Source organism: Mastomys coucha, unplaced genomic scaffold, assembly GCF_008632895.1.
Source record: "Mastomys coucha isolate ucsf_1 unplaced genomic scaffold, UCSF_Mcou_1 pScaffold14, whole genome shotgun sequence".
NCBI classification, from domain to species: domain Eukaryota; kingdom Metazoa; phylum Chordata; class Mammalia; order Rodentia; family Muridae; genus Mastomys; species Mastomys coucha.
Genome location: NW_022196896.1, coordinates 104,277,867 through 104,304,195, shown reverse-complemented (window position 1 = coordinate 104,304,195; position 26,329 = coordinate 104,277,867). Strand labels below are relative to the sequence as shown.

At 40.6% G+C, this 26,329-nt stretch overlaps 1 protein-coding gene across 2 annotated transcripts in view; it reads left to right on the top strand.

Moving 5' to 3' along the window:
- The window catches only part of Farsb (phenylalanyl-tRNA synthetase subunit beta), a 64,905-nt gene that overhangs the window by 19,567 nt on the left and 19,009 nt on the right, over window positions 1-26,329 (top strand). For both annotated transcript variants that reach the window (XM_031368122.1, XM_031368121.1), the window contains 8 exons: window positions 1,867-1,937; window positions 3,458-3,519; window positions 4,485-4,536; window positions 8,258-8,319; window positions 8,543-8,750; window positions 9,193-9,273; window positions 12,911-13,003; window positions 16,675-16,792. In XM_031368122.1, coding sequence (XP_031223982.1) covers window positions 1,867-1,937; window positions 3,458-3,519; window positions 4,485-4,536; window positions 8,258-8,319; window positions 8,543-8,750; window positions 9,193-9,273; window positions 12,911-13,003; window positions 16,675-16,792 — 747 coding nt within the window. The remainder of the gene's footprint in view (window positions 1-1,866; window positions 1,938-3,457; window positions 3,520-4,484; window positions 4,537-8,257; window positions 8,320-8,542; window positions 8,751-9,192; window positions 9,274-12,910; window positions 13,004-16,674; window positions 16,793-26,329) is intronic.

Here is a 26,329-nt window from a genome sequence, read left to right as displayed (position 1 = left end):
ATAATTTGGAAAAGCATTCATCTCAGAGAAAGAGTAACTTATAAAGTTCTCTTCTTCAAACTTGATACGAGTTACAAATGTCAAGCAAAACATTCACTCTCACTTTGTTGTTCTCTTACCAGCCACCTCCCTAGTTAATCATCTATGTTTCTTTTGGGTCTATAAATACTTTTGAAATATATAAGCTGTTCTGAAAACCATAGTATACTGTAAAAACATGAAATAAACAATACTACTAATCGAGAGGCTAAGATAGGAGAAGCAAGATTTCAAGACCCTTACGTGGTACATAGCTAGACACTGTCACAAACTTACAAGCTGACAGTGTGTATAGATTGAACAATGTGGGACCTATTTCTCCAATTACCAAATTAGAGAGAGCATTGGATGACAATCAACAAATTTCCAAATCCTCATATTATTGGATTTCAATCGATTAGGATATGTTGGTAATATTAATTTTCAAATTAATATATTAAGAAAAAGTAATTGTCACTTCCTGTTGTTTTTGTTGTAAAAGGTGGATTAGATTTGTGTGGATTTGTTGAAAGATTACCTTCTTGCTTTTAGGGTATAGTTTTGCTCCTTATGTTGATGTTTTCCATCTATTATCCTTTGCAGGGCTAGATTTGTGGAAAGATACTGTGTAAATTTTGTTTTGTCATGGAATATCTTGTTTTCTCCATCTATGGTAATTGAGAGTTTTGCTGGGTATAGTAGTCTGGGCTGGCATTTGTGTTAGGGTCTGTATGACATCTGCCCAGGATCTTTTAGCTTTCATAGTCTCTAGTGAGAAGTCTGGTGTAATTCTGATAAGCCTGCCTTTATATGTTACTTGCCTTTTTTCCCTTACTACTTTTAAAATTCTTTCTTTGTTTAGTGCATTTGATGTTTTGATTATTATGTGATGGGGGGAATTTCTTTTCTGGTCCAGTCTATTTGGAGTTCTGTAGGCTTCTTGTATGTTCATGGGCATCTCTTTCTTTAGGTTAGGGAAGTTTTCTTCTATAATTTTGTTGAAGATATTTACTGGCCCATGACCTTGGGAGTCTTCACTCTCTTCTATACCTATTATCCTTAGGTTTGGTCTTCTCAGTGCATCCTGGGTTTCCTGGATGTTTTGGGTTAGGAGCTTTTTGCTTTTTGCATTTTCTTTGACTGTTGTGTCAATGTTTTCTAAGGAGAAAGAAATCTTGAGATTGCAAATGCCTGCAGTTTGAATGGTCGAGAATGCTGACCTCCCAGTTAACAGGATCCAAACTGACCTTAACCTGTTGCTTCATAGTTTGTGGTGACCAGGTAGTTTAGCCTTTCTAAGCCTTAGTTATCTTTTTGTTGTTACTTCATTTATATTTCAGGACAGTGCTTCTCCATGAAGCCCTGGATGTCCTAGAGCTTGTGTCTAGACCAGTGGGAGCTTAAAAGTCTGATATCTCAGGACTGGTGACATGGCCTAGTGGAGGATAAAGGCACTTGACTCCACACCTGCTGAGCTGTGCTTGATCCCTGGAACCCGTGTAGTGGGAAGAGGGAATTGATTCCTACAAGAGGTTCTCTGACCTTCACACATGCACACCAATTTAATTGTAAAAGGAAAATGTTACATATCCTATAGCTAGGCATAGTTGGCTTATGTTTGTAATCCCAGTACTTGGGAGGCGGAGGCAGGAGGATCACTGTGGCCTGACCTATGTAGTAAATTCTAGACTGACCAGGGCTAATAATACCCTATCTATAAAAATCAAAGGAAAAAAATTCTATCTCCTTACTTCTAAGGTATTTCAATTGCTTTCTAAGTTTCAAATGTGATTTATTTTTAAATTATGGTTTGTATCATGTCTCTGAAATTTTTGTTATTGTCTACAGGGAATCATTCAAAAATAACAGTAAATACTAGGAATATATTTATTGAATGCACAGGGACTGACTTCACTAAGGTAACTAAAATCTTTGCTCACCTTTTTATAATGTCAGACAAAATATAGTTTGCTTGTGGGCCAAGACTGATTTTAAAGTATAAAATGTTAGAATAGGTGGGAACTCCAGAGACTGAACTACCAGTCAAAGAGCGAGCATGGGCTGGACCAACCCCAACCCCTTCCGCTCATATATAGTAGATGTGCAGCTTGATCTTCATACAGGTCCTCCAACAACTGGAACAGGGGCTGTCCCACTTTCAGTTACTACAAATGTAGGATTTGAGTGCTAGGAAAGCTTTTTGTTCTATGATATGTAATGTGTTTTTACACATGGTAAGTAAAGCCGAGAGAGCAGGCAGGTAGGCAGATTAAGAGAGAGCCTGTAACAGTAGGAGGTTAGATGTGGAAACAGGACCTGCAAAGACTCTCACCTGTAGCTGCCACATTGGAGACTCTTCTAGGAGTGGGGTTTGTATCTCTCAGCTATGATGTTTGCCTTTAGAAATACGCCAAAGTGATAGAGATTTTACTGTAGTTTTTTTTTAAAGATTTATTTATTTATTTGTTTGTTTATTTATTTACTATAAGCAAGTACACTGTAGCTGTCTTCAGACACTCCAGAAGAGGGTGTCATATCTCATTAGGGGTGGTTGTGAGCCACCATGTGGTTGCTGGGATTTGAACTCAGGACCTTTGGGAAAGCACTCAGTGTTCTTAACCGCTGAGCCATCTCTCTAGCCCTACTATAGTTTTTTAACCTTTAAATGCATATTTATTTTATGTCTATGAGTGGTTTGCCTGCATGTTTATGTGTGTACTACTTACATGCCCGGTCGCTGTAGAAGCCAGAAAATGAGTCCAGATTTCCTGGGACTGAAGTTGTCTTAACAACTTGTGAGTTGTCATATGGGTGCTGGGAACTGAACTTGGGTGCTCTGTAAGAGTAGCAAATGCTCTAAACCACTGAGTTGTCTCTTCAGCCCCCCGTAAGGGTTTAGTTTTACCTTAAGAATGTATCTGGTCCTTCTTACTTATTAGGGAGTTCCACGTGTTTTATGTTTGTGCATTTATTCTTATAGCTACCAAAGGTAGAAATTTTAGTATGTCCACTTAGCTAGTGAGAGGAATGAGATGGAGAGAGAATAAACTAGATCATCCACAGTTGTATTGTTAGTAAGGGGTTGAGCCAGATTCCAACAGTCTGGCTCCAAAGACTTATGAAATTGATAACATTTACTCTAGTAACTAGCCATTTGTCTCTCTTGAAACCTCATAATCCAGAGTTGGGGCGGGGGAACTAAACGATTTGTCTCAGTCATGGATTGTAACTCTCAGAGAGCTGCATAAATAGAGAACACCTGAAGATAAGAATGAGCCTGCTCCTACGTTTTTTTATTCTATTTCCTTTCTTAGAATGTGTATGTAAGGGTTCATTATTAGATGTTTGAAGACTAAGTTATAGTAAATATTCATTGCATTAGGATTGAATGAGAATATACTTATAAATTACCATAATATTTGTATTTTTCCTTTTGCAGGCAAAAATCGTGCTTGACATCATTGTCACCATGTTCAGTGAACACTGTGAACATCAGTTTACGTAAGTTCAGTCAGCACCATCATTTGCCTGTGCTCTGAGGCCAAGGGTCCAAGGCCTCCCTCCTGTACTGATTATAGCAGTGTATGTAGTGTATGTATATATGTGAAGGCAAAGCATTCATACACAATAAGTAAGTCTTTAAAAAAAATCCTTATGAGGCATGTTTTATTCTTGTGTTTAGCTTGGACAGAAGCTTCAGGGAATACCACTAAGGCCGGTCAGGACATGGGCTCAAATGTGTTCCTGTAGTTAGGACACATCTGGGGAGATGACATAGCTCTAAACAGTATACAGAATGGAAAGTGTTCAATCTTTTGGCCATGGTCTGGTGTTTGTGAGGCTAGTCTGGCAAAACCTCATGGAGACAGTGAAATTTAAGTAGTATTTAAGGACTAGATTTGAGGATGTAAAGATGGAGGAATAGCTAAGCAGGTGTAGAAGCATATGAAAAAGCTGTATGTCCTTACTATGTTTTAGCATCAGCTTATTCTAGACTCTCAGTTATAATTCATCGTAAATATATAGTAATAAAAATGACTGAAGTTATGTAGGCTGTACCAGTTTTCTTGTTATTTATAATTTGCATTTCAGGGATTTAAGTGTTAACTTCTGTCTTTCAATATACTACCCTGGTAAAGCTTATGGTGTACATCAACATTGTTAAAGAGTCCATGTTCTAAGCATGCTTTACACACTGGGAGTAAGCTTTCTAAGTGTCCACTGCCTAAAGGGACATGGGTGGGAGCTTTGGGACCTGGAATGGTAGAATAATATTGTATCTAGTGTATATAGGAAGATAGGCCAAAACAGCGATGCTAGGATGTAAGAGATCGAACAAGTTGAAGCTGTAGTTATAAAACAGAATAGTTATTAATCATATGCATTTTAAGAATTTATAGCTTATTTACCTTCATAAACATTTTATTTCTGACTTTTTTTTTCTTCTTCTTTTTTTTTTTTTTTAGAGTTGAAGCAGTTGAAGTAGTTTCCCCTAATGGAAAATCAAGTACATTTCCAGTAAGTTCTTAAAAGATGATGGGAGTACTGGTAGTAGTAGTGGTTGCTGGGTGTTTGTTTCTCTTGTCCTTACAAGTCACCTCTCCCTTGCAACTTGCACTGCACCGTGTCCTGCGGATTCAGTTCTCAGTAACCTTTTGAGGGTGGGTGGTGTGCTGCGTTTCATTGGGGAGCTCTTGAGGCCTGGAAGTGTTTAATAGGTTGTCTGTTAATAAGTGTTGTGTTTCTAAGTGCAGGAGCTTGACTACCTGTCTCACAGTGTATTACATAGCATCATAATTCTGTGATCTTTCTTGTTATTAACTAGTTAACTGAGTGCCTTACAGTCTCATCGAGTTAGGATGTTCACATTTGAGTCCCTAATTGCTGAAGGTTGTCATGGTAGTGTAATTCTGAATTTGTTTAGACTGGTTAAGAAGTAAGCACACGTAATGTTAAATATGGGGTCTTGGTAGAAAACACCCAAACTAGTATTAGTCTTAATTCATTTGGTTGCTTTTCAGACAGGTTCTTGTTTTGTAACTGAGTCTGACCTGGAATTCACTGTGTAGCTAAAGCTACTTTGAATTTATGATCCTCCTGCCTCTCTCCCCAAAGTATGCCACCACATCCCTATTAAGGTGTTAAATGGCAGTATCAGATCACATAGCTGTGATTCTGATCAGTGACACCGTTCTCTGATCAACTTGGATTCCTTTGCTTTTCTCTTTTCTTCTTGTCATTTGTGAAGTGAATCAGAACATAAATTTTTTTAATTAATTTAAAAATTTTTTCAAGTATCTGAGCATTTTGCCTGTATGCATGGTGTGTGCTGTGGGCCTGGTGTTGAAGGAGGCCAGAGGATCCCTGAAACTGGAGTTCTAGAGGGTTGGGAGCTTCGTTGTGGGTGCTGGGAATAGAACCTGGGTCCAGTACTCTTAACCCCTGAGCTGCCCAGTACCTAAATTACATGTATTTGTGACTATGTTCTGCAGGGTTTATGGAAGTTGATTGTCTCCTCTTATGTGGGTATCAGGAATGAAACTTTAGTCATTAGACTTGGTGGGAAGTGTTTTCTCTGCTTCCTTCCAGACAATAAAGTAGTTTTAAAAGTATGGTAAAGTCTGTTAAGATACAAATGTTACCCTTTCTAGAAACATTAGTGTTTAGCATGGTATTCTTAAAAAAAAAATGTGCTATTGGTAGTGTATGTGTGTGTGTGTGTGTGTGTGTGTGTGTGTGTGTCTATGTGTGTGTGTGTGTCTATGTGTGTGTGTTTGTTTGCAAGCGCGAGTGTGTGTGCAAGCGTGCATGTGGTGATGTCTGGTGTACCTTTGGAGGCCAGGGGACAACTTTATGGAGTCATTCTTTCCATCTACTTTCTGTGGATTCTGGGGATAGAACTTGAGTTGCCAGGCTTGTGCAGCAAGCACTTCTGTGCACTAAGCCATTTCACTGCCCCAGCTTCCTATCTAGATTGTCATGGAGAAAGTGAGTACCATATAGCTAAAGTTACAGTGTCAGCTTCTATGTGTGGGTGTAGAGATTTTGTAGTTTATGTTTGGGCTTTTTATAATGTGGATAGAACCCAGGAGGCAAGGACTATACTACAGAACCAGACTGTTTGTTTTTTGTTTTTGTTTTTGTTTTTTTTGGTTTTTCAAGACAGGGTTTCTCTGTGTAGCCCTGGCTGTCCTGGAACTCACTTTGTAGACCAGGCTGGCCTCGAACTCAAAGATCTGCCTGCCTCTGCCTCCCAAGTGCTGGGATTAAAGGCGTGTGCCACCACTGCCTGGCTCAGAGCCACACTTTTACTTGATTTGCATTTTAACAGTGATTGTTAGTTATAACAGACAAAAACAAGAAGAAAAGGAAGGAAGGAAGGAAGGAGCCCAGCTTTTACTGGGACATGACCTCATGAGTGTCAGGGCAGAGCTCAGGGAGCAGCAGCTATAGCAGTGCTGCTGAGATATGGGACCAGAAAGGGCTAAAGTTTGTTTAAAGGTGATGCTTCGGGGCTACCTGCACTAAGGGATCAAGTCCAGTGATCTCCCAGCAGGATATCCAGCCCTATGGCTGGACCTGGGGGACCTGAGGTGGAGAACTAGGTACCATCTGTCTGTTCTGTAAATCTGTAGTGTTGCATTCGAAGGCCATATATGTGGACAGAGGAAGAATTTGTGGTTGCTTTTTATTTTGTTTTTCAGAGACCAAAAGAATGTAGCCAGACTGGTATCAAACTCACAGGCCTCCTGCTTCAGCCCTCAGGGCTGAGACCCAGGTGTGCATAACTTTTTAAATGTCTGATTTGAAGAAAGTTTTTTTTTTTTTTTTTAATATTTTAAGTATCTTATGTGTATAGATTTTCTTTCTGTATATGTAAGTGCGTACTGTGTGCCTACAGTGCCTCCAGAGGCCAGAAGAGGACATAAGATCTCTTGGAACTGGAGTTACTAGTTGAGCTATCAACAACTAGATAGATGCTGAGAATTAACTTGGGTTTGTGGAAGAACAGCAGCCACTGAGCCTTCAGTTCATTGAAGTTTCTTTTCTTTAAGTTTTAATAAAACTATATATTTTTATAAAGAGGATGAGAAATGTGCTTTAAAATTTTGTTTGCTTTTCATCGTGTAGACAGTCTCATGGAAGCGTTTATATGTTATAGAGTACTTTTGTAAATTTAAAATAGTAGGCTTTCTGAAAAGGAGCGCTAGGCATTTGTGACTTTTGTTTTTCTTCTTAAACTTATCCTAGAACAGTTCTGAGGTCCACAGAGGAAAATCCCCTGAGGGAGGGTTCTTTACCCTTACATGAAATACAGGATTTTAACAAGCACCACAAGTGGAGATTGTTGTCTTTCACGAGCCTTGCTACTTTATAGACTATAGTAAGGTTTTGAAGATAGATGATAAACTGTGAGCTTTGACGTTAGACTCGGTCTGTGCCTTCATTATTTCATGCATGCACACACTCATTAATGTGTACGTGTTGAGGGTAATTTAGATTAGTGTTCATAAGCTGTTTCCAAAGGTAGTGAGAGAGCCCTAGGTTTATGCATGTGTGTTTTCACTTAATAATGTTCTGTGCCATTTGAAGGCGAGCCAGTGCCAATTTATGAAGTGTTCCCACCCACTTTTACTGTCTTCTGGAGGAGATTGATAGGCAGGTCTGGGGACATCATAGTATTTTTCCACATGGGAAATCATACCAAAGAAATTTGCTCTTTAAAAAAAAATTAATTGTGGGGTTTGGGAATTTATTTAGCTCAGTGGTAGAGGACTTGTCTAGCAAACAAAAGATCCTAGGTTCAGTCCTCAGCTCCAGATTAAAAAATAAAAAATAAATAAAAAGTAAAAAATAATAGATTGTGTTATTTAGAGTGTGTGAACTACAGCACCGAAGTGGAAGTCACTGGACAGTCTGCAGGGGACCCTTCTCTTCCTCTGTCATGTGGGTCCTGGGGATTGAACTCAGGTCATCAGACTTGCCGCAAACTCCTCTACCCATTGAACCATCTGTCTGATCCAAGCATTAAAAAATAATTTAGGGCATAGACTATTTATATATGAGTCAGATGTAACAAATTGATTATAATGTTGAATGACCTCAGGTTTATTTCAGTGTGTGGCTCTAAGAACAGTCCCTTGGCTGGGTAATAAAGGTGCAACAGCTGAGTGAATGAGAGAGACTAGAAAGTGGCATCTGATGGGGAATAATTGATGTCAAACTTCCTCTCTCTCAGGAGCTGCCTTACAGAAAGGAGATGGTGAGAGCTGATTTAATTAACAAGAAAGTTGGAATCAGGTATGCTTTGAAACATACTTATGGTGGGAGAGGAGAATTGAAGCATAAAGTATACAGTGAGGTTTTTGTTTTTGAAAGTGCTTGATAGTATGCTAGGATATTTGATACTTAGCAGAACTCGGAAAGAAAGGTTACTATTTCGGGTAGAAACCTATCTTAAAGCAGGATATAAGCTTGCTTTCCATTTGCCAATGAAGCTTATGGCCTGAGCATTGTTTTTTAGAGAAACTCCTGCAAATCTTGCCAAGCTCCTGACCAGGATGTGTCTGAAGTCAGAAGTCATAGGTGACAGCAATCAGATTGAGGTGGAAATACCTCCAACCAGAGCAGATGTCATCCATGCATGTGACATCATAGAGGATGCAGCTATTGCTTATGGCTATAACAACATTCAGATGACTTTGCCGAAAACATACACCATAGCTAATCAAGTAAGATTGCACCCTTGAATAAACACCCCTATTGTTAGTAACTGATTATTGAATGCCAGGAAGGCTTTGAGACAAACGGGGCCTGGGAATTAAACAGCATTTGGATGTGCTTTGCTATGAGAGGCATTTGTTATGGGGAAGGATCCAGAACAGATGCCTAGATGATTAGAGTGAGTTGAGGGCCTGTGGTGACTAGCTCTGTGAAGAAGGAAGGGTCTCCAGCGGGGAGCTCTGGTTGACGCTAACTGTAAGACTCATCTTCTCCTCTTGGGCCTGAGGCAGACACCATGTGGGAGAGGTGGGGTGGAAGGCTGTTGGATAGTGGTGGTGTTAGCAGTGTGCTAGCCAGTGGGGAGTTTGTTTCCTTGTAATGGTATGTTCCAGACCAATCTGTTGAAGAAAACAAAGCGGGAGATGTCATGGTGTGTTGCTCTTCCCTCAGTTTCCTCTCAACAAGCTCACAGAGCTCCTCAGACTTGACATGGCTGCCGCTGGCTTCACCGAAGCACTGACTTTTGCTCTGGTACGTACGTCTTCAGCCGGCTTTCTGTCCAGCTGAGTGCTTCCCTGGAATCCCTGAATTGTGAATTATGTGATTCCTTATTTGAATCTATAAAGTCTAGACCGCTGAAACTTGCAGATACTAAAAGAGAAACTCTGTTACTTGACATCATACAGTTTCCAGTAAAGAAAAATTGAGAGTATTTCTTTTTGTAGTCATAGTAGACCATGAAGGCCTAGAAACAAAAAGTCCAGTGAGATGACCACGTGCTTTATATTTGATGTAAGTGTAGAAGGTGCACAGTGAATTTCATAAAGGTTGGAATATTTGGTCTTAATTTGGTTGTGGCTGTACTCACTAGATACCGCCCTGGTTAAGGTCTTAGGAACTGTTCCACATTAGACTTATTTCTTTGTCTTTGAACATGTTCACAAACATTTGCTTTGAGTTGAAAAGCTGACATAAAAGGCCTAAATCAGGAAATGAATGTTATTACAGAGTCAGAAGGAACTCCCCTGCCCCTCCTCAGGCTGACCACTGAAAGAAGTAAGTGTGTGCGCAGGTTGTGGGTTCCCTGGCAGCAGGCATCTGTGGTGTCCAGACTGCAGGTCTTGGCTATCCCAGTTAGCTTGATTTAACAACCTGTGGATGGGGCGGCTGCCCATCCCCCTGGTCCCCAGCCTGAAGTTCTTAACCTTTAGTTACAGACGTTTTATTTCCTTTGTGAGCAGTCACCATTTTATACACATTGAAATATAAAACTTAGCATTGAGAAATGCATTTGTTTTTAAAGTATATAACTGACAGTAGGAATCAACACATCCTCATCCTGAAGGATTTCAGCTTTATAAACACAAAGTAAGCATTCACATTCCCCTCTCTACTTGTGACTCTGGTTTTCTTCTCTAAACTAATTGTAGTTTCCACTTAGGCTTGTGCTTCTCACTGACTCTGTTGGTGCTTTTTGATTCCGTAACTGAGTCTCATGTATCTTGCAGAAGTACATAAGCTGCCGCCTGCTAGAGGTTGCTGTGCAGAGAGGGTACTGCACTGATAGCTGTGTGCACATGGTACCAATTCTTCTCAGGAGGGTTCCTTCCTCCTCAGCAGTTAGAGTAACTTCTCTCAGTCCCTCCATCCCTCATGCAGCCATGGGCATGTGCCCAAGATTCCAGCCCCGCCCTGTTAGGAGCCAGAGCTTGTGACTGAATTGTAGCACAGAGTAGCGCTGAGTAGTGTGCTCGGCTGTCAGTCACACAGTTTATGTTCAGTGTCTGGGAGAAAAGGAGTGAGGAGCTAAAGTGGGTAGAGTTCACATAAAGTTTCCTATTCAAAGTTTTAACAGGGGCAGGAGGGATGGCTTGGGGGTTTAGAACACTGGCTACTCTTGCAGAGGACCCAGATTCAAGTTCCAACACCCGCAGTGTCTGTAACTTCAGTCTTAGGGCATCTGATGTCCTCTTCTGGCTTCTGTAGGCACCATGCACTCATTCAGACAAAACACCTATATGCATAAAATAATCAAATCATTAATATTTAAACGTTTATAAAGTTGTGTGGTTTTTCTTTTCTTTTTTTTGAGGGGGCGGGGGTTGAGACAGGGTTTCTCTGTGTAGTCCTGGCTGTCCTGGAACTCTGTAGACCAGGCTGGCCTCGAACTCAGAAATCCACCTGCCTCCCCAAAAGATGTGGTTTTTATAAACAGATCTTAACATTGCTGGTCTGTATTGCCACATCCAGTCTGTGTAAGAGTGTCAGTCTTCCAAAGCTGCTCCTTAACAGGAAGTTCACTTTGAACACTGCATGCTGGCTGTAACACTGTCTTCTGTAAACTGACTCAATTTTAGGACAAAACGCCTACTTTAACCTTAAGAGTAACACGTAGAATGATTATGGGTTTTGTTTGTATTGATTGATTGATTGATTGATTGATTGTTTGATTGAGACAGGGTTTTTCTACATAGCCCTAGCTGTCCTGGAACTCACTCTGTAGACCATGCTGGCCTCAAACTCAGAGATCCACCTGCCTCTGCCTCCCGAGTGCTCAGGTTAAAGGCATGTGCCACCACAGCCCAGTTATGATTATGGGTTTTATATGTGCTATATTCCTAACATTATAGTAGACACATAAATGCTGATATTTAAGAACATCTTCTTTCCTGGGCCTGCGCTACTGTCACTTGAGGAACTCTTAATGCAAACTGTGGTCGTCTTCCTTTTTCCCATCACTGTTGTGAAGCACAGGTCATTCAGATACACTGGAAATCCTTTTTCTTTCACACAGACAGAAGTAGCTGTGCTTGAGAGCAGGTAACATCATGTAAATACATTTTTAAATTAACTGATCACAATGTATCTAAATCTTGCAGCAAAACTCCCCCCTGCTATGCAGAAAGTGTTATTTTCAGAATGGTGCAGGCTTTCTCTCCAGCACAGCAGCTGTAAGAGGCTCTGTTCGGATAGAATTTAATGCCTTTTCAAGAAAGCATGGCAAAGTTGGGTCTGGAAGTGCATACCAGCACATATATGATATAACACTTGGGAGCTGAGGTAGGGTGGTAAGCTCCCTGCCAGCCTGGCCCTCAGGTGAGCTAAGACAAGAGTTGCTAGGGCAGGCATTAGCATGCAGGGAAGATAAAATCCCCCTCAGGTGAGCTGGCTGTTAACCTTCTCTCAGGTCCTGGTACAGTGCCTGGCAGGCAACAGGCGTCTTTACTCTTTAGTGCTGTGATGGCCCACTGCTTGAGGATGCCTTTTAGAACAGTTCAGTGATCAATATTGTCCTAAACTTAGAAAGGACTCCTGGAACCTGATGGCACCAACTCATCTCTTGATTATTTTTCATTTTATTATATGTTTTAGCACTCTCTTTCAGGCATTGGACATTCAGCATCTCTAAATTTTGATCCATATTAGATTTGTTGGATGTAGTAGTGAGTTCTTCTCTAATGTGTGCCTACTGTTGCAGACTCTGCAGTGGGCAAGAACTGAGTAGTTTCTTTGTTCCTAGGAGGTATGTTATGTGCAGGGGAAGTGAAATGGCAGCATTTCAAAGAACACTGAGGAGAGTTCAGCCATGTGAATTCTCATTGCACAGTTCTGCCCCAAATCAATGCAGACTTAACCTGAGATTGCACTGGTAACCAGAAAGCCCTGGGGAAACAGAGAGGGGGTACTCTCTTACTGGTCCCACTAGAGATACCTTCATGGAAGAGCTAAAGAGGAGTCACTCAAGTAGAGCCTTGGGTTTGCTGTGTGTGGTGCTGCACAGTGATTTTAGCTAAAGGCGGGTAAAAATATAATGCTCAGAAAACAGAGAGAAATTAGGAGCTTAGATGGGAAAGGTAAGTGGGGACCTAGTATAGAGAGGACCTGGTGTGGGCTAAACCTTCATCTCTACAGGACACATTAAGTAGCTCTCTGTTGTGGCTAAAACTCCTCATAGAGAGCTATTCATAGTTAATTACATCTTCTGTGAGCCTAAACTAGGTGAACTACAAGTAATGACTTATTAACTGTTAAACTTGTTAGATCAAATTCTTAGGTTATTGTTAACTTACTGAGTTCTATAGAGCAAATACTTCATGAGCGAGAGCATGAAATACTTTTCAACTGAGTTAGGCATTGCCCTGTGCTAATCTATTTTACGTGTTCTTAGTGCTCCCAAGAAGATATTGCTGATAAACTTGGCCTGGATATCTCTGCAACAAAGGCAGTCCACATAAGTAATCCCAAGACTGCTGAGTTCCAGGTAAGCACTGGGGTGGAAGTCATTTGTGGTAGGTGACTTAGGGAAGCTCTCTTCACTTCTACTCAGGGGTGATTCCTTAGAACATTTTAATGAACTTTCCTTAGATAATTTGGAGTTTGTCCCCATGCCCTTCTGTCTCTCTTTCTCTGTGTATGTATTAGTATTAAACCCAGAGCCTTGTGCTTGGTGAGCAAATGTACTATTAATTACTAACCAGATAGTACAGTTAGCTTGCTTAAAAATTTATTATTATTATTATTATTATTATTATTATTATTATTATTATTATTATTGTTCTGCCTTTGAGATGATGTCTTTCACTGTAGCCTAGGCTGACCTGGAACTCATTGCGTAGCTCAGTCTGGAGTTCCAAGTGCTCACACTCAGCCTATTCTTAGTGTTACATCTTGCTGGCTCAGTCACCCTTACCTGTGTTTTTCACATCATAATTGATATTTACTTAAAATTCCCACTTCCTCTCTTTCCCATTCATTTGTAGTAGATTAAAATGCACTCCGTGTCTCTCTGTAAGCCATCCTGCCAATTTCTGACGACTGCTCTTTGTGGCTTTCGTTGTCCTCTTGAGTTTATTGGCAGTTTCTTACAGTTTAGGAAGACTTAAATGGAGCAGTCCTGCACTAGCAGTCTGTGTTAAATGATTCAGAGTATGGACTAGGATGTTAGCTAAAGGTGTGCATTTCAAGTTATAACAGCTTTGCTAATAGCTGGTTCTGTCTGTCTCTGAACTCTGGCTTGCTTTCTTGCATATGCAGTCCCACATGTTTGAGAAATCTTAGAACCAAAGGATCCGGGTTTAGAAAACTTGACCGTAGTGTGACGCAAAGCTCAGTTGTGATCTGGATAGTTTCCCTGGACCTTGGTTCTCTTGTGTGTAAAAGGTAGATGCTGGGTTAGTTTCTGGAAAGTCCTACAGGCCCTGGGAATGTTTACACTCAAAAATTCTGAGATTTATTTATAGAACTACCTACTGTAGGAAATGAGCTATACTAATATTTACTCATAGTACCATTCATTGGAATAGGAGTGGATTTTTACTTGTTTATGCTAAATGCATCCTCCTACCCCAGTTTCATTTATCAAGTGTGACACAAATTTTGTATTTCTCAAGATTTCCATAACTTTTATATTCCTCTGAGTTTGTGTCCTGCCTGCTCCACTTTATGTAAACAGAGCAGAAGTGCCTCAGCTGCCGCTGTCCATAGCTGTGGCTTAGCATACTCAAGAGTCCTTTAGGGTTGGCAGCTTCTGCATTACCCCTGCTTTACCTAGCCATTCTGCCATTACTAATGCAGCGCACAGGTTTGTACTTACTTGTGGCTAAATTAAATGGAAAGTGGCTTATAATCTGAGTACAAGCATGTTCTTTTTCTGTGTAATTCTTTGTGTTCTTCTCTGACAGTAGATGTTTTATAGAATGGGCAGGAGAAGAAAAATGCTATTTGTAAATAAAAACATGGAAATTTTTATTGCAGTTATTATAAACAAGATTATGTAGTATTCTCACTTGTCCCCAGTAACATTAGTAAGTCTTCAAATGGCTGTCACTGTGTAAGTCTACAAATGGCTGTCACTGTGTAAGTCTACAAATTGCTGTCACTGTGTAAGTCTTCCCAGCTGTCTTTCTTTTAGTTGGAATTCCCTTGAGGTTATACATGAGAGTTGACTGACTGCTCAAGCCTAGTCTATAGGTTATTAGTCCATCATTCACTCTACACCTTGTTGTCTTTCTGACACACTTCCTTTCTTGTACTATATTTGTTTAAAAATATAGACCCTTTGTTCTGTAGGCTTTTCACATTTAGGATTTTCCAAATATATCCTAGTGCTCTCCTATATTTCTCATAAATTAGTAGTTAGAGCTGAAAGTTTGACCAGATTCAGGTTTTAAATTTTTATGTTGCTGATGGGTTTGAACTAAGCAAATAAGGGTTATGTATACAAAAAACATTGATAAGTGTGGATGTTACCACTATACTAAGGAGAATGGCAAACTTAAAAAAAGAATTTAGAGCTTTTGTTTTTGCTTTGGATCTTCAATGAAGAAAATGCTCCCACCAGATTGCAGATTGGCATGTGGGAAAGCCTATGGTGCTTTCTCTTGGCAATTGCTGGAGGAGGGCCTAGTTCACTGTGAGTGGTGCCACCCCTGGGCTGGTGGTTCTAGGTGCTATAAAAAGGCATGAGCTAGCTGTGAGGAACAAGCTAAGCAGCACTCATCTCTGGCTTCTGCTTCAGTGCCTGAGTCTAGGTTCCTGTTCTGCTTGAATCAGTGTTGACTTCCCTCAATCATGGGCTGTTAACGGGAATAGTAAAATGAAATAAAGCCTTTTCTTCCCAATTTGCTTTGGTCACAGTGTTGATGACAGCAATAGAAACCTAAGTCATGTAGTCAGCTTAGGTGGACTTCAAACTGTTACAAAACTGCATGCACCAGTACATCTAGTTAGAGATGTACTCAAGATGCAAGGTGGCTCAGTCGATGTTTACCAGCAAGGCTCACAACCTGAATTTGATCCCTGGAACCCATATGGTTGATAGGCTAAACAGTAACCTTTAAAAGGTGAAAATGTCTAATTTATGTGGTGAAAAACCCAAGACCCAAAAAACAATATAACAAAATTGCTAAGCTCAGCTCTATAGTAATATAATGTATCTTGAAAAGAGTGTGTTGACTAACCTTTATTACAGTGTGTCATTAGTTGTTTATAACTGGTCTCTTACTGCATCCAGGGTATACACTGTTATCATAGCTACAAATATACGGAACTTGGTTTCCAGTATCACTAGAGCATCTTGGAACATCCTCTGTAGAAAGGAGGGAACTAGAGTACAAAAACTAAAAAGCAGATTTAACAGCTAAATATAAAGAAACCACTTTGCTTCTTTGTTTAAGAGATAGTCTTGCTGGCCCAGAACTCACTGTTATCTCCTAGACTGATTGTGAGCACATGACAGTCTTCTTCTTGCTCAGTTTCCCAAGTGCCAGGATTCCATGTGCACCACCATGGTGGGCTAGAGACACAGGGTCTTGCTAGACCCCTCAGACTGGCTGTAAATGATGTTGCCCAAGCTAGCCTGGAACTCACAATTCTCACTGTTAGGATCAGAAAACTACATCTACCTACCTACCTATCTACTTATCTATCTTACATTTACTATAAATAGATGAGAAAGCAGAGAATAATAAGTAAAAGTCAATTATGAAGTGGAAAATTCAGGTAGGGATTGAGCCAGCCAGCTCAAAGCATGTAAGAACCAAGTATAAGCTGAATGTGAGCATTTGGGAGTCCAGCCTGGGCTATTTCAATTACTTTGTGAAAAGGAGATATAATATAAAAATTTGCATGTATACAACCTTGAAAACCTAGTTTAGTTTTAAAAATTATAATGGAATAGCCAATTTTTAGATAGGAGTAATCATTATATTTGCTTCTCACTGTATAAATTATATTTATTGTTGCTTATTTTGTTAATTTGGAATGGAGAATATTTTCAGTTCTTTTAGTGGACTAGACTTGAGAATTTAAAAATGAAAAGGTATCACCCTTTCCAAAGTTTTCCTTGAAGCCAGGAAGCTGGCCAGCTTTGTCTCCTTTACTCCTGAGTTTGCGAGTTCTCGAGTCAATGTGAATTCCCATCTTTTCCTGTAGGTGGCGCGCACTACCCTTCTTCCTGGCCTTCTGAAGACCATTGCAGCAAACCGGAAGATGCCCCTTCCTCTCAAACTGTTTGAAATCTCTGACATTGTAGTAAAAGATTCTAGCAAAGGTAAGAGTCAGCTACCTCTGATTTGCATACTTAAGCATGTTTTTTATTGTGTGAATTTCAGGTTTCTTTCTTCCATATTGCTCACCCTCCTCAGAGCAGTTTAGTATAGATGCAAGTTAGTACATCTCTATCAGAGCATCCTTGAGTTGGTAATTCTCAAACTAAGCATGGGTCCCTGAGCTCACCTCATTACCAGCCGTGAGGGGTGGGGTGGGGGAAGGAAGGAAGGAAGGATGGAAGGAAGGAAGGAAGGCAGGATGGACGGTCCCCAGAGCATTCCGAAACTTTGCTTTTTTGCACCTCATGACATGTGTGGCATGGTATTATGGTCAGGCTGTGATTGCCCAGCACTATTGCAACAGTGATTGTGAATGTGTTTTATAATTTTTCCCTTTGAAGTACATAAGTTCAAAGTACTTAGCTTTAGTGTAACAGGGTTTTTTTTTTGTCTAACACTTGGAATGCATGATCATTCAATAAATATAAATTTAGGGATTTTGGAAGCCTGGTTTTCTTGGAAGTCATTCCTTCAAATGCAAGCTCAAGTTCAATTGTTTGTCTAGACATGTAAGTGCTGTGGCCCTCAGTGAGCAGAGCCTCAAGTGACCACTTGGCTGACAGCCTTCCTTTGATCTTGTACATCAGCCCTTGTGATTCTGAGTGCTTCTTAACTGCAGACTAGAGTCTGGAATTTTTTGTGCAGTGACACGTCTATACTAGAAACTAGAAAACATTTTTTAGGGTTAGCTGTACAGAGTGCTCAGGGTTTGCTCAGTCTTCCATTGGCACAGGTACTTAGAGTGCAGGGTGGCACTGATCTCTGAACGTTGACTGTTTCCTTCTTTCTCTTTCCATTTGCTCTCTGAGCTTCATAGTGTCTTGATCCTCTGTGGTGTGCTCATAATTCTAAGTAACTGAGTGTACTGTTTCCTCAAAAGTTTTGTAATGCTCTTTCAGCAATGAGTCCTTTATAGTAACTGATAGGGCTCCTTAGTGGCACTGCAGGGCTGGGTGTGCTCACAGGCAGTAGGGTGGGAGTAAGGGGCAGCCCGGGGTATCACATTTGCTGTAGAGTTTGGGTAAAGTCGCGGAGCAGTACATTGTTGTGTTTCAGCCCTGTGTGCATGTACCTGAGCTGGGTTTATTGTTGTTTGTTTTAGTTCAGACATTTGCATTTCTGTTGTGCTTCTTCTCATGGGGAGAACTCTGAACTGTTACTGTGCCTGTCCTAATTGAAACTGTCTATTGATTTCTCCATGGTTTGTTTCCTTCTGATCCTGCTTTATCTTGCATTGGCTTATACTTTTTCTTTAATATTTTCTATTGGATCAATAGCATTTGAAAAATGAAGGGAAGTTAAATTACTCACTGAGTATGATCTTGAAAACATGTTTGCTTTTGTTGAGATGGAGTATGTTTTCTGTTTAGGTGGGCCTGGATCTTATTTTCTGATGCGGTATTCTGAATAAGTGCATGCTGATCCCTCCTAGTCATCTGACCCACAGGGAAGGGTCTACAGCATCTGTAGTGAGGCAGCAGTGAGTCTGGGTTCTGCAGACTACATCCCTAAGGCGTGGGTTTTAGTCATGCTTTCTAGGATATACAGTTTATTTGAACTCTGTGGCTGTCTTCTCATCTGTACAATGGGATAATGACAGCATGTGCTTCATTAGCTGTAGTAGTAAGGATCCATTGAAACTGCATTTGGGAAGTTTAGCCATACAGCAAGTGATGGCTGCAGTTCTTGTTAGGGTGCTGGCAGTCCCAGGGCCAGATGCGGCTGGCTCGGTCATGTCCATCTTCTGCTATGGTGCTTAAAGGCCCAGGATGGGCAACAATGTGGCTGTACTTTGCTGAGACAATAGGACTTGATTTCTTAGTCTAACCTTTAAGGGGCTTGGTGTTATTGGATTTTTTTCTTCTGTGGTTTATTTTTCCCCCTTATGAGAAACCCAAACCATACTAACGTAAGATTTTACTTTTAAAAATCAATTACCTCCCTGCACTGGAAAATCCCATTGCCACTGTTGCAGAGTGGTCTGAGCGCCTGGGCAGAGTCCTGGTAGGCACAGTCACAGTGAAAGGTGACCTGGAGAGTGAGGCTGCCTTATACCCCACAGGCTTGAGAGTGTGGCTTCTCCTTGGGGCAGCCACATGCTTTAAGTCTTGATACTAAAGCTCACCAGGATTGAAAGATGATGTTTAGACCTAAGTGGATCTGGGTGATACCAGCTCTGGAAGAAATGCTGTGCTGCACTCTGCCAAGGAATACCAGAATGGGATGCAAAGCCACCTGCCCTGGGAGCCCCTCAGCAGTGATTCTATCAAAGTCTACAGGGTGAAAACTACACTGGCATAGCAGTAATCAATCAATCAATCAATCAATAAACCACAGAAATTTTTCTTTGAGTAATTTACCATTTTTAAGTGACAAATTAGAAGTCATCTCTTTCTTAGATGTATGCTAGCCATGTGTTTCTAAATGAAACTTTTTGAATAATAAAGTGAAACCACCAAAAATAAATAGTAGAGGGATTTTCTAGTTAATAATGAAATTTCCCAAATCTCTTTAGTGAGCAGTCCCCGTACTATGGGGTTCAAAAAAGTGGAGCTGTGTGGCAAGCATTAACCAGGTGGTCTAATTAACCATGGTGATAGAAAATTAGGACCGACTGTGGAGTATAAGAGCTTGCTTGCCACATGTGCATGAAGAGCTGTGTTCAGATCCTCAGCACCTGTGTGAAAAGCCAAGCATGGCGGCATGTGCCTGTCTTACCAAGGCCATCCAGCACATCCTTGTTCCATGAGGAGGGAGTGTGCAAGGCACCCTGGGAATGCAGACAGTGGAGCTACAGTAACTCATTCTGTAATGCCAAGAAAATCCTAGCACCCCTAGTCCTCATCTGAGTGTCTGCTTGGCAAATGTAGCTTCCAAAGTGAAAAAAAAATGGAATCTGAATTTCTGAGTTGCCCTGTCTGACCCAAGTTCTTCTGCAAGCAGGCGAAAGACAACTCCCATTTTCCTGCTTGACCTAATCAGACATTTTACACTAATGTGCACTCCTCTCACTGGCCATCATGATGAATGAGGCTGTCAGGCTGCCAGTGTAGAAACCAAGTCAGGCACACTTTTCAAGCATTAAGACTTCCACTGTAAATCAGGCACATTTGGCTTGTTTGAGGCTGAGCCAGCCACTGCATTTGTTGAGCCTCAAGATCCGAAGCTGCTGTAACACTTTTAAAAATTAGTCATGACTCAGGGGACTAAGCTGATTTATCCCTTTTGTTGGACAGAGTGGCATGTGTTTTTGGAACAAGAAACTGAGTACAGACTCTGCCCTAGGGTAAGTTTTTAGTTTTGTAGCAGGGAGGGTAGCTGTGGAGAGCTTGCAAGGCTGCTGTCAAAGTTACTGGCTGGTTTCAGATGTTAATAGCTCATTCATTTCAATGTCAGGAATGACCAAACTGTAAACAAAATATTTTTAAAAGCCAGAAAAACTGCAGGGATGAGCAAAAGACTGCCTGTGTGGAAAAGCTAGTGAATTTTGCACAATCCATCTTCCCACTTTTTAAACACAATTGAATCTGCAGTCACAGTTCCTCCCTCAGTCAGTTCCTCCCTCAGTGCTGCCACTATGCCTAGAATCTCACAGAAGGGCAAGAGAAAGTGGATCTCTGGGTCAAGGATGGGCAAGTCTGAAAGGAGCAGGAACCTAAGGATGCGCATGAGCTTGGCTCTGTAAAGGGCTTCGGGGATTTATACCCTCAGGATTAGATCAGCAGGACCCGCTCATCCAGGAGCAGCCTGGCACGCCTCTCAGTCACCTGCACATGGTCTCAGAAGATTTGGACTTGGTCAGTGCTATACTAAGTGCAGTGGGTTAGAGCTCTCACATAGCTCTCGGTAGCCTCCCTTTCTCCTTGAAGCTTGGCTCTTCTGAGCTTTTGACTCACTCAGACCTTCCTCCATCTTCCAGAGCTGCTCCTGCTTTGAACTCCATTCCCCCTGCCTCCAGGTTACAGTTAAATAGTTCCCAAACTTTCACATTGTCCCAGACGCCTCTGTAAGTGAGAGGATGGTCTGTTTCTTTTTACCCTTCCTAAGTGGATGTGGAAATAAAGAATTTATGTTTTAAGCCTTTAATTGCAAGATCTGTTTCAGAGTTTTGTTTCTTCTTCTTCCCTTGAGCATCATGGCTGCCACAGAACATAACTGCATGGTCTTCCTGTGGGTTGTTTTCTCAGGATGTTAGTGTTTATCTGCTGTGTGTTACAGAACATTAAACATAGGGGTATGGATAAGACCTTGGGTTCAATATCCAGCATGACAGAAAATAGACATAAATGAATGAATAAGGGTCAGGTCTTTATAATTTTTGGTATACCTATATGTTCGATTAAGGCTCAGGAAGATTTTATTAGGCTTGTGAATACCTATCTTCTGAGACACTATCCATCAGTTCTGGAGCCTCAGATAATAGAAGATTACCCAGCATCCACATGTGGAATGCGGCTTTCTGAAGAGGGCTTATGTCATCAGTCTGGATTAATTTAATTTCATCATTTCATATTTTTGGCATGTAGAATTTCCAATTAATAATTCAAAAAACATGGGTGTAAGGAGACTGATGTTAACAGTTTTTGAAGTAGCATCCTTTGCATATGAGATGGCATCTTAGCTGAGTAAATATATCATTTTTAATATAGAAAGTTATTTTAGTGTGCTTGGTTCCACAAAGTTAAGATCTGCTAACGTGAGTATAATGTGCCCTGTCATGCATCCAGTGCTGTATTTTTTTTAATAGATAAAAATCCATTCCAGGTTTATGTTAACAAAATAAAAGCCAACCCTCAGGAATATAATTTTTTTTCCCTGTATGCATTGAGAATTTTAGAGATTTCTTTTCACATTTGTTTCTTGGCTTCTCAGAATCATTTTAAAATAAAAGTGTGTACTTTAGTATTGCCATATAAAAGCATTTTAGGAAAGCTGTTGCACTTTATTTATTTTTTTATGATTGAACACATATTTTTAATATTTTTAAGCTTTCATGAATATGTTTTATTGATTTAGGGGTTTTGTTCTTTTGTTTAATTAAAAAAATAAGATCTACAACTTGTCAGACATTCCACATGTAGAATGAATTCACCACCAGTCCTTGTGTATATCTGCGGCCATGTTACACTTCTGTGTGCAGCTACAACAAAGTGGTAGTTTTATCATTGACACATATGCAGCTGCACTTAATCTGGCCTCTCTGAATGCCTACTATTGATCTCCTTTTTTTTTTAAAGATTTATTTATTTATTTAATGTATAGGAGTATACCATTGCTCTCTTCAGACACACCAGAAGAGGGCATCAGATCCCATTACAGATGGTTGTGGGCCACCATGTGGTTGCTGGGAATTGAACTCAGGACCTCTGGAAGAGCCTCTTAACCACTGAGCCATCTCACTGGCCCATATTGATCTCCTTTTTAATAGTTAGTTACATAATATTCTACCGTATGGAAGCAGAGTGAGCATGAATGAATAGATGGTTATGAGACTTTTCCCTAAAGTATGTCTTTAAGTGAGTTTCATTTTCCCTTGTATAAATAATTATTTTTAGAAATAACAATTTGTCAGTCTCTAGGTATATACATTTAAATATTTGATAATTTAGTAAGTTATTTTCTAAAACTTTTAACTGATTTTCTTTCTTTTTTTTTTTTTTTTTTTTTTTTTTTTTTTTTTTTTTTTTGAATTGGTTGGTTTTGAGACAGGTCTTGCTCTGTGACCTTGACTATCTTCAAACTCACATCCTGCTTACAGGTTCACATGAGCCAACATACCCAGCATATAGTTATGTCTATACATATAAATATATATTGCATATGGTACTATATTGCAAATATTAATTATACCTATAAAATGGATTTCACTATGCCATTTTCACGTCTTCCTGTTCTCCTCCTCTTTCTTTGTAAAACAGGTACATCTGGCTTGGTTGGAACTTGCTGTGTAGCCCAGGCTGGCCTGCAGTCTGACTGCCTTGAGTGCTGGGATTAAGGGCACCCACTGGCTGTTGTGCCCTGTGTTTTATTCACACCCCCACTGCTTGTCCCTGAGTCACTGCTGCTAATCCCCCCACCCCAGTCTAGTCCCTCCTTCACTTCCATGTCTTTGCTCAGTTATTTCTACTGTACTAATTTATAGTCCTATCAGGAATATATCAGAGTCTTTTAGAGCATGCTAAAATTCTTTAGGAGATAGGTCTGCAGCATGAGTTACGGTTTTGTGAGTACCAGTGCTGAAAATGCTGCTGGAAAGGTAGACATAGATGCTACAGTGAGGTGAGGCTTCATTCTCTGAGTCTGGCCTACTGTTAATCTCCAGTTTGAGCACAGTATCAGCCCTTGATTATTCTAGAAGCTTTTTGTTCTCCTCTTACACTTTTGTTCTGACAACAGCTTTATTTGGTGTCTGGGTACATGTGACCGTAAGGAAGACTCTGTACCCTAGATGATATTATTACCAGAAACCACTAATTCCCTCTAATCATTGGTGCAACAGGATCTACAGTGCCTGGAAGCCTATGGCAAAGCCTAGGATATAAGTAAGAGTCACGTGGGTGCCACTTATTTCAGGACACCGGTGCCACTCCCTTTTCTTTTCCTTAAAAAAGAAAAAGAAGTCATTTGTTGTATTCTTTGAGCTCACAGAACGGCATCTAGCCACCCCTCCTTTGGGTGGTTTAGATCAGCTCTCTCCAGGCAGTACTTTGAAGTCTGTGCAATACATGGATAATTTAGGCTGACATACTTGGCAGGCCCATTTAAGAAGCAGAATTGTTTGATGGCATGACACAAGAGGTCTGTTAACTGAGTTATAAAGAACCGAGGCATTTCCAACAAACCCTAGCCTTGGCATGAAATCTAAATAGTTCTTACTTTGTGGTATGCAGTCTTTACTTCCTGTGATGTAATATGGCCTCTCATGCAGAAGGTAAGGAGGTGGGAAATTTAGCATGCCTAGTCATTTTTCTGTAGGTGGTGATGGGAATGGAGAGTGAATGTTTAACAAAATATGAAGAACCAAATCCAGAGGGGGTGGCACCTTTGGAAAATGTGAAAAACAGTGGTGTGGTAGGGAGGAGACACATAAATAATGAGGTTAACACATAGCCCTCAAAGTATTGCAAAATTAAACCTAGAAGTTAGTTTATTGTTTCCCATATATGTTATAAACATCCTGAAATTTTTCTTAAAAGAACTTTAATTTTATTTTTTATCTTTTTGAAGGCAAGGTCTCATGTAGCCTAAGATAGCTTTAAACTCACTGTTTAAAGGATAAACTAACTGTTTACCCAAGGATGACCTTAACTTCAGATGCAAGTGCCACCATGCAGTGCTACAAAGCACTCTATCGACTCATTTCCATTCCCAGCTCTTTTTTTAAAAAGTTTTTTTTTTAACTGTAAATTTTTTTGCTATAGTCCCTCAAAGCACATAATTTGCTTTAAAGCTTCTGTGGTTTTGGTCTAGATATTTTACTGTTATCAAGAAAGGTTCACTTTAAATAATTTGGAGGTTAGGAAAAGGTAGTCCAGGGCAAACGTTACCAAACTAAGGCGGCTTCTTCTCATTTGCACCAGTGAGCTCTCTGAGTGGCGGCCCTACTGTTCGCTGTTCTCTCACTGTGAGGATGGAGCTACAGAGTACTGTCAGTGCATGCCTGTGACACCAACAAATGGGGACCACATGGCAGGAGTACCCAGAAGCAAGTCAGCAGTATGAAAGGGCCATTTAGTCCTGTTTCACAAAGAGAAAGACTTTGTGTGTGTGTGTGTGTGTGTGTGTGTGTGTGTGTGTTCGTTCACATTTCTGCAGCAGAATTAGGCCTCTCAGTTTATGCATACTGCTGGGCTACCTGACATTTATACTTGCCTGACTTTAATATTGATCCTTAACCTCACCTTTGATTAAAGAGTTTAGATATCAGAGTTCTCTGTCCTTGGTGGAAACAGTAGTAAAGGGTGGCAGCGCAGCACTCGTCCCTTATGCTGCTTTGGACTAGGGTCCGCTCTGTGCTCCTGGCCTAGCATGGTACTTGCTTCCCTGTGCTTGCCTCTTTTTCCAGACTTTATGTATTGAGGAAATAAGTGTTTAGTTTGTGTGAATCCTGTAGTGTCGCTGGGCATTACGGTGTAAGGAAGACTAGAGTGCGTCAAGCATAGCATGCAGGAAGTGTTAGCCAGTGAAAACAGTTCTTTCTCTGTGTCTGTTCAGTCAGGAGTGTCTGAGACTGTAATCTCTGTAAATTAAAATACTGTTGATGGACACAGATTCCAGATTTTAAAAAATACTTTATTTCAGTGACTTACAAAAATCTTAAGAATCATAAAAACTTGGGAGAAGTAAAACATCTGTTCTTTGTATTGAAAATGTTTCAAGGATGCACATCTTTGACTGCATTAAGCAACTATATGGCTAGGCATGCATTTATCCTTATACTGTTTCCCTTCTAAATCCTTTATGGTGCACTGTAGGGCAGCGGAGAGAGCGTGGGGTTTAGTCAGTCCTGAGCAAGCCCTGATTTGTAACTTCATAGCTGTGGAATTGATAATGATTAGCTTGAGCTAGTTAGCTCGACTTCGGGCAACTTCACTCATTGCCTTGAGGTTTGGCGTCTCCATCTGCTTCATAGAAGTAGTAACCCTTGCTGGGTAATGTCTTGAGCGTAGTAGTGACATTGATGGCTGCCTGGTAGATACTCAGTCCCTGGTCAGAGCTTACTGGTGGCTTGACTGCCACAGTGTCTGGCTATCTGGACGACAAAAGGCCATCTATGTCAGCATGGCTAGTAGCTCTTACCTGTGGAAAAGCTGCAGCGAGCTTTTGTTCAGCCCATGTGAACAGAGGCAGCTCACTGTGTTCACAGCATAATCATTCTTCTTTTCTCCTCATTTAAAAAGCAAAATGAGGCCAAATGCATTCGAATTTGTATTCAGAGCTATGTGTCTCAAGTTTAAAGGTCACGGTATTTACCTAAGTTGTAGGCTAGTTTTAAAGTTAAATCCTGCTTGTTGACTTTAAATCCTCCTCTGTGTGCTATGTGCCTTTTAAACCATCCCCCTGAGGTCCTGAACACCATCACCCTGGAAATCCTCCATGTTTTCCCAGTTTAGTCACATTTCCCCTACATTTTACCTTATGCAACTACTGTCTAGTCTCAGTTGCTTGAAATACACTTTTCTACCCTGGCATGAGTGCATCATGCGTCCTGTAGCTTTCTGTGGCTGGCCCCTTTCATTCACTACAGTGCCTCTGAGAACCTTCCACCTCTTAGGTCCATTGACAGTTGCCGAAGGTTGATCTATGAGTAGTGTCTCACTGTTTATACGCTGGTCCATTATCCAGTTATCCATTGGGGTTCATCTCTGGTTGTGAGTCTTTGTGGGGGGTGTATGTGTGTGTGTGTGAAGGGAACACAGGGTTTCTCTATGTAGCCTTAGCTGTCCTAGAACTTGTTCTGTAGACCAGACCTCAAACTC